The sequence below is a fragment of the Sodiomyces alcalophilus genome (genome assembly GCF_042370955.1).
Source record: "Sodiomyces alcalophilus JCM 7366 unplaced genomic scaffold ACRALscaffold_1, whole genome shotgun sequence".
In the NCBI taxonomy this organism is placed as follows: Eukaryota; Fungi; Ascomycota; class Sordariomycetes; order Glomerellales; family Plectosphaerellaceae; genus Sodiomyces; species Sodiomyces alcalophilus.
Window position 1 is genome coordinate 7719821 of NW_027263532.1, and position 13355 is coordinate 7733175.

General features: G+C 39.9%; 2 protein-coding genes across 2 annotated transcripts; both read left to right on the plus strand.

Moving 5' to 3' along the window:
- Positions 1 to 265: 265 nt before the first annotated feature.
- On the plus strand, positions 266 to 9803 carry ACRALDRAFT_204850 (uncharacterized protein; the record flags this gene model as incomplete). Its single annotated transcript, XM_071021549.1, has 2 exons — positions 266 to 295; positions 9663 to 9803. 2 exons carry the CDS (start codon positions 266 to 268, stop codon positions 9801 to 9803), a joined length of 171 nt encoding a protein of 56 aa, XP_070880228.1.
- Positions 9804 to 10585: 782 nt separating this feature from the next.
- Positions 10586 to 12164, plus strand: ACRALDRAFT_1059137 (uncharacterized protein). Its single transcript, XM_071015979.1, has one exon. The coding sequence runs from the start codon at positions 10750 to 10752 to the stop codon at positions 11746 to 11748; it is 999 nt and encodes a 332-aa protein (XP_070880229.1). The 5' UTR covers positions 10586 to 10749; the 3' UTR covers positions 11749 to 12164.
- Positions 12165 to 13355: the final 1191 nt, after the last annotated feature.

Genomic DNA, 13355 nt, shown 5'->3' on the forward strand with positions numbered 1-13355 from the left:
CGACTCTAGACACGGAGATAATAGCTATTATTAAGGTATTCCGGTATTAAAGGCATTACCTAGCCTATAGCTAGACCTTAGTAGAAGTTCTAATAGACTACCTTAATTATCGGTACCTAATAGATAAGCTAAAGATTAAGCCATAGTATATATAATAGCTGTCGTACTGTATCTCGAGCAAACAGAAGAGAGGTGAAAGCGTTGTATTGTCTATCTTCCACGTGTACAAAGGAAACTTGTGTGCTAGGTCTAAATACATTGTAAGATGTACCCTTCGGATAATTGTCCTTCCGATGTGGGGCCACAACTTAATATTGCCTAATAACAGTGGGTTTTCCTTCATTCAGTTTAACAATAGCTAAAGGAGCTATTAGTATTCGACTTTAAGATTAAGCACTAGCCGGGAGCTTAGAATCTAGCTAATAGTTTATCGCGGAAGCTATAGTATATTTCCGATTAGGCGGACCTAGACGCGGAGCGTTAAAAGCCGGTTAAGAGGTTTACCCGAGAGTTTGTCTTAAGAGTGGTGGTGGAGGCGGATAGAGCACCTAGGGTCTCCGAGGACTTATCACTAAGTTTAAAGGAGGAGGTTACTAATACCTAGAGGGAGAATCCTTTTTATATTTCTTTATCTAGGGAGGACCGGTTATCTAACCCGTGGTTAAAAGATAAAGAGGGCCTAATCCTTTTCAGAGGTCGCCTTTTTATCCTGAATATATAGGGGTTAAGGAAAAAGATCCTATAGGCCTTTTACGATAAGCCCACCGCTAAATACTATAGTTCCGGCAGAACGATTAAGAGGATTTCGGACTCGTTTTATTAGGAGTATATATCCCGGGATATAAAGAAGTTTATGCCTATATATAGGGTTTATTAGAGGACTAAGGGGAGATAGTATAAGCCTTATAGCCTATTCGCGAGTCTTTTAGTTCTATTTTATTTATTCTAGAAGATCTTAATTAATTTTATTATAGGTCTCCTTCCTATTAATTAGGGCGGAAAGAAGAAGGATATAATCCTTATAGTGGTTTATTATTATACGAAGAATTCCCTTTATATCCCTTATGATAGTATACTAACCGCCGAAGGTTTAGCCGATATCCTATAGGTAAGAGTCTTTAGTGTTTACGGGTTACCGGATAGTATTATTTTAAATCAGGGCTTTTTATTTACGAGTAAGTTTTAAAGGACGCTATATAGTCTTTTAGGTGTTTACTATAGGATATCTATTACGTTCTACCCTTAAACCGATAGCTAGACTAAGTATTAGAATTAGAGTATCGAGTATTACCTTTATAGTTATTACTCGCGGGAGTAGACCGACTAGGTAGATAAGCTATCCTTTACGTAGTTTACCTATAACACCGCGTAGTACTCGGTAATTAAGTAGACGCCCTCCGTGGCGTTAATAGGCTATAAGCCTTATAGCCCTAACGATATCCGGTTACTTAAATCGTTAGATATTAGGGCGGTATCCGTTAAATAATAGGTAAAGTACCTGATCGCTAATCGTTAAGTAATAAAACCTTTATTCGGAAGGCTTAAGAGTCTTATAAGAGGTTTTATAATACCGGACGGACTTAATACCGGTTTAATATAGGGGACTATATCTTAGTCTCCTTAAAAAATATTAAGTAAAAACGGCCTAGTAAGAAACTCTCGGATAAGTACCTTTGGCCGTACCGTATTATCTTAGTTATCGGTTATTATAGTCTCGCCTAGAAGCTGGATCTCCCGTAGTCAATAAAGATTTATAATATTTTCCTGATCTTTTTATTAGAGCCCTGGCGGTCGTACGATAGTCAGGCTCCTAAGCCTATAGAGGTGGATATAGAGCTATAGGAGTCGGAGGAGTATAAGGTGGAGGAGATTTTAGCTTATTGGTTTAATAGGAAAAGGAGGTAGTATTTAGTTAAATAGGCGGATTATAGGTATAAGGATAATACCTAGGAACTAAGGCAGTATATCCTAAAGGAACTTTTTTAGGAATATTATAATTAGTAAGGGGAGAGGGCGTGAAAAGTATAGAGACTGTTATAACCCTATAGGGTCCTTCGTCGTTATTATTAATTTATTATATTATGACCCCGGAGGGTCTTATTACTATCTTTATCTTTACTAATTTATTATATTATATCCTAAACGCTAAAAATAAAATAGTAGTGGTTATACTACGTATACACGGCGCCCGCCTATATAGGATTATTAGATCTATTTTTTATCCTATACCTATAAACTAACGCAATACCGCTTATTATTACTATTACCGTTAGTCTTAACGCCGCTAGCGACCCGTAGGAGGTTATAAATTTAACGAAAAGCCTTTATCTGCTTCCAGGACTCCCGGGCCTAAATATTATATAAGGTAATTTAAGCCTCCGTAACTATGTCCGCCCGACGATGCTTATACCGAGCCGTATTAAAGCCTTAGTAGTTATAGTGCTGATTATTAGTATACGTCTGGCGTAGCTCCCCCTGGAGCTTATAGGCGGTATACTAGCAGAAAAGAGTTAGCGCGAGTATATAAACGAAAAAGGGGAGAGATAACTTATAAGTTTTTTATTAGTAAATCCATTATATCTAACCGTATCTATAAGCGCCTTTTATATAGCGACGGCGGTATAAGTAGTATAAAGATTTATCTAGGAATAGGTTAGTATACCGGGGCGGTCTATAGCGGGCGGGGAGTATAACTATACCTTTTCGTATTTCTTACTATTCTAGTCCTTTTAATAGTAATAGTATTTAAACGATTATCGGCTAGAGGTACAGTATAAACGAAAGATAATAGGGCCTTAACTATCTAAGATAATATTAAGGAAACCCGAGTAGCACGGCTAATAGGGAGGGTCACGGAGATCGCCCCCTATAACTATTTCCTGGACCGGGTAAAGGCCCGAGGGATTGCCGTTATTAGAAGGCGTAGCGCCGTTATCGCCGCTATTAGCCGCCGGACCTTTATCGGTAACATTATCGTTAGCGAAGATATTATTACCTAGGGAGCTTTTACCTTTACTAGGGACGAAGTTATTATCTTCGCTCTTATTATTACTAATATAGAGGATACTATCGGCGTTACCCGATATAGTTATATTCTTATCGTAGTTAATAATACTATCGTCGATATCGTCGTTATCGTTATCGTAGTTAGCTAGACATCCGATTAGAGTCTTTTAGTTAGTAGTGGATGGACTACTAGCCGACCTATTATCTAAGTCGAACGCTAGGAATAACTTGTTTAGCACTTCCTTAGCTTTATAGCTAACCCTGTTAAGGGTATTTTTATTAGGGAGGGCAGAGCCCCTTGTTTTAGTAGGAGTTATAAGCGACTCTATACCGGGTACGGCTAACCCCTTTATTTTAGTGGGCGCATTAATAACCGTACCGGGTATAGTTAACCTATTATTATTAGGGCGCGCTTTAGTAGGAGTTATAAGTGACTCCGGACTAGGTGCGGCCGGCCCCTTTACTTTAGTAGGCGCCTTAGGCGCTATACCGGGTATGGTTAGCCCGTTATTAGTGGCACCTTTTTTAGTGGTCTTTTTAATAACGCCGTCCTTAATAACAGGAGACTTATTAGTGGCGGTATTAAGGCCACCGCCGGCCTTCTTACGGTTTTTTAGAGGAGTAACGGGCTTTTTAGCGGGAGAATTATTAGTAGGCTTAAGTAGACGAGCTAACTTATTAGCCGTATGCAACTAACGCTTCTAAGGGGCTATGCTAGAATGCGGGGGTTAGTTAAGCTTAGGAAGTATACACGATAATCACTTATATTATTATTCTACGCGGGATTAAGGTATATTATTATTAAGAGTTATTGTTAATCGAATAACGGATACTTATAATAAGCTACTTAAGTGTTAGAACTACCAGAACTAAGGGACCGCTAGGAACCTCGCGTAACGCGATAAAAAGACCCCTAAAGAACTCGAGGCGAACCGCTAAGATAACGCCTTACGAGTAGCCAAGATATAGTAATAAGGATTAACTTATAGATAAAGCTTTAGATAAGGCTATTATAATAGTTACTTAAATAGGTAAAGAAGAGAAGAGGAAAAAATAAGAATAAGCTAGGAGGACTAGCTAGGATATATTCTATAATAGTTACCGGACCTTTAGTGGAGCCTACGTGGCTACTCCTGCCTACTCTATAATCTAGGTGTGCCTGCTATATTAGGAGCGTACCTATAGTTTATTATTTAGATAATAATAAAGCGTCGCGTGCACTCCTTTAAGTCTATAGGCTTTATATTTAGCTAGGCGATACGATTATTTATAGATTATTTATAAGGCCTTTAATAATAGCGTAAAGGCGGAGCGTTAAAGAATCTACGAAGCTTTATATAGGCTTTATTATAATAGTTTAGAGGTTTAGGGGGAGATTAATCTTTATATTATATTTAGCTCTGGCTTTAATAAGTTATTTATAAAAGGCCCTATAGTAGGATAGCTATAACCTGGATACGAATAGTGGCTTATAAGCTAAAAGCCTGGTATAGGCTGACTTAAGCTATTCGTAGTCGGGTGCCGTCCCGGGCTAAGTCGTCTTTTCCGGAGCTATATCTAGAGGATATAGGTTAGACGGGAGCGGGTCCTTATAAGGGTACCCGGTTAACTATATCGCTCCTGGGGATATAAGCGCTAGAGGAGGGGGCGTGATATCACGGGTATAATTTATTAAAGTTAGGGATAGCCTAAATAGGAGGAAATAATATATTTTAATAGTTACGGAGGGGATTAGATAGGGTATAGTGTTTAGAGATAGATAGTCGAATCGGCTCCGGGACTAGTACTATCCGGGCCGGTCTAGTATAGTATATTAGGGAGGACTACCGGCGGATAGATTATGGTCCTAGGAATGCTTTTAAGGGGATTCTATAAGGTTCTCGGGGAAAAGGCTCTGGTTATTTATAAAAGGGATAGGTAAAGCTAAACTCCTGACTTAGAGGTTCAGCGAATAATTTAACTCTTAATTCGACCTATTAGTTTATATTGCCTTTTTAACTATGTTATAACGTCTCTTTACTCTTTACACGAAAACCCCTGACAGTCCTAGACCCTATACACATATACACAAAGTTACGATCACTAATTTAACCTATTTAAGCTATTATCACGGATAACCTTAGTCTACTTTAATTAATAACGCGATTACGCTTCTACCACCTATTTCGTTGCCTTAGAATAATAATAATAATAATAATAATAATAATAACAGGAGCAGCAGCAGGAGTAGGCTGGATATATAAGGATAAGTGACGGGGAACTAGTTTTTATAAAGACGCCCTAACTAGTGGTAAATAGATACGAAATAGAATCGCTATTCTTAATCGAGCAGTCAAAATCATTTTAGTTACTGCCTTTAATTAATCTAAGCGATTAAATTAATCTAAGGAATTAAATTAATCTAAGCGATTAAATTAATCTAAGCGATTAAATTAATCTAAGCGATTAAATTAATCTAAGCGATTAAATTAATCTAAAGCGTTAAAAGGCGTTAAAAGGCGTTAAAAGGCGTTAGAGTGGTTTATAACTGTAGCTGTGTCTATCACTCCAAAATACGAAGAAAGTGGGCCCATATCAGAACTACAGTCGGAATATCTAAATAGTATAGTCGGAATACCCTGCCTTAATTACTAATACCTGGATAATAGTCACCTTCTAACTCTACTAAAAACCCCTCCTTAGGCAGGGCTTATAGCGGCTGCTTTTACGGGCTATATGCTTATAGAGCAGCGGGGAGCTAAATTTCGAAGCTATAGTAGTAATCACGTCTAGATCTCCGCTTTTAACGCAGGAAAACACGCGCTATTAGTTCGTAATTTAAGTAGTAAGCCGTTAACGAAGTCGAAAATTAAAAAGGCACTTAAGAGACCCCGTAACATATACCGTAAGTAACTGCCGGCCCCTCCGAAAAATCAATAAAACCTTAAAAGTCACCTATACGAGTTCCTTTTCCGATAAGCCTAAAGGGATCACCTAAAGAGTTATAAAGAGATATGCTCGTGGATTATGGTGCTAAAGAACAGGGCGAAGAGGCATTAAGTGCTCGGATATCTATACGTTATGACCTATAAGTGTAATAAGCACGGCTTTTTATACAAGTATAAGGCTAGATTAGTGGTCCGCGGAGATTAATAGTATTAAGACTCGTTAGAAGATATATATACTACTACTCTCGCCAGTTATTCCATTAGATCGTTAATAGTAATCGCCGCCCGCTTCGATCTATCCTTAATATAATACGATATCGTTAACGCGTTTATACACGCGCCCCTGCTACACGATATATATACACGGCTACCGCCCGGGACTACGGTGCCGGGTTAATTACTATTACTGAAGAAGGCGTTGTACGGGCTGCGGGAGTCTCTATTACTATGGCAAAAGTATATTATAGAAGTGCTAAAAAGGGACGGATTAAGATAGTGCCGTAAGAGCCCTGCTGCTTTATACGCCGTGGGCTAATCCTATTATTTTATATAGACGATATTATAATCGGCTTTAAGGAAGACTTTAAGAAAGAGATATAATAAGCTATCGCGAGCCTCTAAGAGTATTACGCTCTATGAGGCGGGCAGCCACTATAGTGGTTCCTTAGTATTAAGGTTATTCGGGACCGTCTCTCGAGTAAGATTTAGTTATCATAACGCGATTATATCGTCAAGGTGGGATATCTATTATTAACGGTATCTAACTATAAGCTTATAAGCCCTATAAAGCCGGCAGAGCTACTGCTATACGTAGGAAAGTCTATTACTATTAAAAGCCATTAATATAAAATAGGATCCGTTCTATACGCGGTAATAATATCACGTCCCGATATCGTGTTTATAGTATCTCGACTCTGCTGATTTAATATCAACCTAAGCCGTTAGTATCACGAAGTAGCCGACTACTTAATCCGATATCTGCTGGCTATATAAACCTATACCCTGGAGTTAGGTAGAGACGACTCTATCGAGGTGTTCACCGACGCGTCCTTTACGGATAATTTAATTAATCGAAAGAGTTGTCAGGTATTTATAATACGCCTATTCGGAGGCATAGTAGCCTAGTAAGCTAGTAAGTAAGTAATAGCTATAACTTTAATGATAGAGGCGGAGCTGCTCTCGCTTATATAAGGTGCGAAGGAAGGGATATTCACGAAGAGGTTATTAGAGGCGATAGACGTGATATTTAATAATCCATGATTAAGGATTCGATACGATAATAGATAAACGATACGCCTACTAATAGCGGAGACCGCTTAATTAAGAATACGATTACTGTATATAGATATATATAATAGCTGCTTATAAGAGGCGTAGTAGTATAGAAGGATTAAAGTCAGCTATGTGGTAATCGCTAATATAATCGTTAATAGGTTAACGAAGGTATTATCTAGAGAAAACTTTATAAGCTCCAGGAAATAGGTAGGAGTGATAGATATACAGGGCCGTCTCTATATAAATAAGCTAGAGGAGATCTTACTGGAGTATTTAGAAGAGCTGGAAGAGAAGTTCGATAGAAGCTACGTGGACGTTATAGAAGGGGATATATCGATAGAAGAAGCCTATGAATAACGTTAACTAAATAACTGCCGAATAGTTATTTAGTTAGAGGGGTGTGTCGTATAGGCTGGCATAAGGCAGGTTCGGAACGGGTTATTCCGGGTCCGAAAGTGAGATTAGACCTGTCGCAGGAATAAAGGCAGGATTTTAGCACTACGATCAGAGATTTCGATAGAGTTAATTAAATTAATAGATCGATCGCTTATTTTTTTACGCAATTAAGTTATACGCTGTTTGCAATAAATATTGCGTAAGGTAAAAAGCTTATATTAAGTCTACTGCGTAATACAGAAAGCTTATATTAAGTCTACTGCGTAATACAGTATCCTTCTCTTCTTTATTCCTTTTTCTATATATATCTACTTCCTCCCTCTCTCTTCCTCTCTTTCTCCTTTTCTATTCTAGGAACTGTATTCTTAATATATACGGAGGTTATCCACGATAACCAATATATCCTGGATTATCTCGAATCATTCATAGCTTTTCAATAAATAGCCCCTTTAAAGCTATTATAATTACAAACTCATTCCAGCCTAGGCATTTTCCGAGTGTTGTTAAGTGAAAAGCTCGAAATAGGGAGTATATAATAAAACTAATGAGTTATATAACTATAGCTATACTAGCATAGCTACGCAGTGCGGTCTTGAGTCTGGGAGGTTATAGGCTAGTAGTCACGAGAGTATACGTGGCTTCCGTATAAAGCAAGCTACTCAAAGGGGATTCCGATTAGCTAGATTTAGCTAAGACATAGCATATAGATGCCTTAATCCTATAGTAGCCTACGGCTAGAAATTAAGGCAATCTGAGTATCTTTAGAGCTCGGTTCGGTTAATTATAGCTTTATAAGGTAGGAATAACTAAGTGGCATAGTCGGAGTAATAGACCTCTACTTTATACCCTCTAACCCCTGTTTAATTGTAGATGGTGTACTTACGGATCCAAATACACTAATAGTACCGCGATAATAAGCGGATAGAGTATAAGTAGGTATATTAAAAGAAGGCATCTTGTATATAAAAGACAGGGTTTTAGATATACCGAATAAGGGGGACTAAGTACCCTATTACTCTAACTTATAGCTTCTTAACGTAGTATTAACTTAACTGATATCGTCCTTCCCGTCTCTATCCTCGTCCTTCTTCTCTTTTTAGGACTGCTCGGGGACCGGACACTTATTGTATCTGATATTTTCGCTATTCGAACCTAATATTCACTAGGGATTAGAATCGGATCCAGGATAATATATAATATACGAATATGCTACTAATATGCATCGTATTATATATATAGGCGCTATTATTAAAGATACGTTTCTTAAACCTTTTTGAATTTCCTAAAAAGGTAAACCGCGAAAGTCCCTTTAATATAATAAAACAGGGGTTATAGGGTATAAGTAGGGACTCTCTAGGGAGACCTTATATTTCCATAGAGAGATCTTCTATGTAACTTCTTCGCGGGATTTTATAAGGCCATGATAAAGCCATAAAGCCGCTAAAGTACCGCACCTCTTTTTATATACACGCCTTATACTAGACTGGTCTTACTCCACTACTCGATATTCCCTAAAGTTAGGGATTTCTTAAGGGTAAGGATAATCCGACTAGGGTAATCGGATATTCCGACCGGGGCGGTAGTAATAACGCCTGACGCTAGCCGCTAATACTTCCTTTGGTACCTAGATACTTATAGACACGTATAATCAATTAAGCGTATCGTTGCTATAATTAATTAAGTGTATTGTCGGTATCGTCGGTACGATTAATTAAGTGTATCGTCGGTATCGTCGCTACGATTAATTAAGCGTATCGTCGCGACGATTTAATTAAAGGGAGCACTTAATCCGACTGGGGCATTTGTTTATTCCGACTGGGGTCCTATTTTTGCAGCCGGCGCCAGCCGCCAACTATTATCTTTTTTTTTTCTTTTTTTTTTAGATTAATTAGTTTAATATAAACAGTAGCGTTCGGGTCGTCTTTTTGCCCTTAGATACGATCGTCAATTAGCTAATTAATTAGCTATAAGAGCTATCTTCCTATCGTAACTACTAACGCCGTCCTAGCTCTTCCTATAGCCTGCGTATAGCCTTATCCCTTCCCGACTAAGATCCAGCTTGCGTTGAGGTGTTTCCCACTAAATTTGGCTGTGTTTGTCCTCGCCCTCGCCCTCCACGTTGTCCACGAGCTCTGCCATGGCCCCGACCGCGACCCCGGCCACGAGGCCGATCCTGCTCTTCTGAAAACCGGGCGGTAATCCGCCTGCCGCTGGCGAGCCCTTTCCTTGTCGAGTTCCTATTCCGATGGGTCGCGGGCCTACTCGTTAGTAATATCGTCGTATCTAAGGTTAAAAAACTAAGGCGGTAAAAGCGCTATTCTAACGTTATTAGGCGTTAAAGATAGATAGATAATTGTGAAGCATAAAAAAGACGATATCGTGGTTATGTGGTAGATAGAAAATTTTCTAATTAATCCAATTAATAAAAAAACAAAAAACAAACCAAAAAAAAAAGATAATCGTAGGCGGCTGGCGCCGGCTATGAAAATAGAGACCTAGTCGGAATAAACAAATGCCCTAGTCGGAATAAGTCCTCCCTAATTAAATTATATATAAAAGTATCTAGGTATAGGCGGTATGAGCGGGCGGGTGTTACCGGCTGTTAATATAGGACCCTAGTCGGAATATCCTTATACTTTTTTAAGGCATAAGCAGCCTAAAACTGGCCCTTAAGTTATCTAGTATGGGGAAGGAAAGGGGTATAGGAATAATAGTACTTACTTATAGATTCGAATCGTAGCCACTAAAGCACTATAACCGGGCATTATAGGAATAATCTAAAAAATATCCCTATAAATAGAAATATTAAAGACAGGTATCTACTTAAGCTGTATATATAAATTATATAGGATACTTAGGGAGCTTTATAGCTTTGTTATGGCCCTATAAAAAAGTCACGTATAAGGTCTCTTTATGGAAATATAAGGTCTCCCTAGAGAGTCCCTTTCCTATAAGTATTATATACCTTTTATAGCGTGTGGCTAGGGTTTACACCCATTGCGTTTTTTATATAACGTATACATGATGGCTTCCACTTCCACGCCTAGGACCAAAACGTCTAAGCTTCCTGGGATAAGTCAAGTCACTCTTTCCTTCAACAGCCGAATCCTTTAGATATAGGGAGAAGCAACACAGCATTGTGGCCATGATCCCCATCCCGCAAGACTACAACCACAGCCACCGGGCCTTCCTGCAGACCTTTATGGCCCGGGGAACAATATCATACGACGAAGCACGGCCGATCCTCGCAGCACTTTTCAGCATCGATGAGAATGAGCCAGTGGCCCCAGATCAGGTTACACGGGACGATTTCGATTCGCTCATAGAAGCAGCGTCGCACGCCATCTCATTTTTTGACTACGAGATCAGGGGCACCGTGCACCAGGTCACCAAGAAGTCGCTTTTCGTTCTCGTCAACACCACGTCGGACCTACTGACGCGACTTGCCACGACGTATACGGCCGAGGAAATCAGCTTCGTCAGGCGTATGTTGGTCGCCATGTTCGACAAGTACAACACTCAGCGCATGGAGGTCATGTCCCTTAGCGAGATGGATGCAATCAAGTTGGCGAGGCCGCCGCGACGCATTCACGAAGAAGAGGGGCATGGCGAGAGGTGTGAGGGCACGCAGGCACGTGCCCAGTCTTCCGATAGGGGGTTAAAGCATAGCGAAGTGGAGAAGATGCTGTTCGAGCTGGTCGGCCAAGGCTGGCTTGAGAAATCGTCGACGGGACGCTATAGCCTCAGCCCAAGGGCGCTGATGGAGCTGAGGTCGTGGCTTGTAGAGTCTTTCAACGACCCCGAGGCAGCTCCGGGAGAATGGCAGCGGATCAAGTTCTGCGAGGCTTGCAAGAATATCGTCACACACGGCCAGCGATGCGCGGAAAAGGAATGCACTGTACGCTTGCACGACATATGCGAAGAGGTTTTCTGGAGGACGCAACGCGGCAAGCAATGCCCGCAGTGTTCGAAGGGGTGGACGGGCCACGATTTCGTGGGCGAGCGGGCTCTGACGACCAACGAGGCCTATCAAAGAGTTCGAAGGAGCGGCCCTGGAAGAAGCCAAAGGGCCGATGCAGTTAGCAACATCAAAGACAGTGGCGAGGACAGTAACGAAGACAGCGCTGGCCGCGGTGAAGAATGAAGCGTCGAAGAAGAGGAGATACAAAAGCATGGAGCAGTATCGGATCTGGACCGCCACGAGCGCGGAAGGACACCCGAGAAACACGTAGCTACCTTTACCTGGCAACTGCTACGGGCCACAGACGACCAGCTCGAGAATCATGCCAGCCCAGCCAAGTCAGCCTTTGGCACCCCCGCGGTGCATGAGACGAAGGTCGTATCGGCAGACCAGCTGGTTCTTGAAACTGGAGGAATCCATGGCGGCCCAAGGAGCTGAGTTCGGGCGTACACCTCCAGCAGGGTTCTAAAAGGTTAATACCTGCCCGCGAGAAAAAGAGAAAAGGTGGGGAGGTTTGGACGGTCTAGCCTTATAACGGTAATATAATAGCCTTATAATGTTATAGTCCGTAATTATATTAATATACTATGGATTCTATTAAACGGCCTATTAGCTAACACGGGTTAATACTATACTATTATACCCTAGTGGTTAGGTATATTAGTATAGTGACCCTAAGTAGTAAAGTCTATAGTAACTAGGAATAAAAAGTATCTATAAAAGTTACCCTATTATATACTTTAGGATATTTTATTAGTTATTTAAGTGTTATAAAATAACTAACTAGTTTAAATACACGGGCTATTCCTGTTAGTATAGTAAATCTAATAAGATATTACTATTAATAGTGATATATTACTACTAATAGTGATTAAATATAGGGATTATCTATTTATTATATACGAAATAATAATTTATATATACGACCCACTAAACGGTGGGGCTATAATAAGAGCGATAAGGCTCCTAAATACTATACTAAGTTTATACTATCTAACCCCTGTTTAATTATATTAAGAGATACTTACGGAGCTAAACAAAAAACTAATAGTATTATAATAATAAACGGAAGAGGATATAAGTAGATATATTAAGAGCAGGGGTTTTTGTATATAAAATACTAGGATTTAGATATACTAAACCAGCGTGGCTCGGTATCTTATTAGTCTACCTCATAGCTCCTTAATAAGCTAAAGTCGTTAAAGCAGTATTACTAATATCTCTATAGGAACTACGTCCGACGCAGTGTATATACTATACTTTAAACTTAAGGCTACCTAGGTAGTATCGTATAGGCTGGCCCGAAGCAGGGTCGGAACGGGTTATTCCGGGCCCAGTGGCAGGGGTTTTCGTGTAAAGAGTAAAGAGATATTATAAGATAATTAAGAAGGCAGGGTAAACTAATAGGTTAAATTAAGAGTTAAATTATTCGCTGGACTTCTAAGTCAGGAGTTCAGCTTTACTTATCCTTTTTATAGATAACCAGAGCCTTCTTCCCGAGAACCTTAGGGAATCTCCTCGAAGATATTCTCAGGACCACGATCTATCCGCCGGTAATCCTCCCTATTATACTATACTAGGTTAGCCCAGATAGTATTAATCCCGGGGCCGACTTAGCTATCCGTTTCTAAGTACTATAACTCTATCCAATCCGCTTCGTAACTATTAAGATATATTATCTCCTCCTATTTAGGCTGGCCCTAACTTCGATAAGTTATACCCGTGATATCACGCCCCCTTTTCTAGTACTTATACCCCTAGCAGCGATATAGTTAACCGGGTACTCTTAT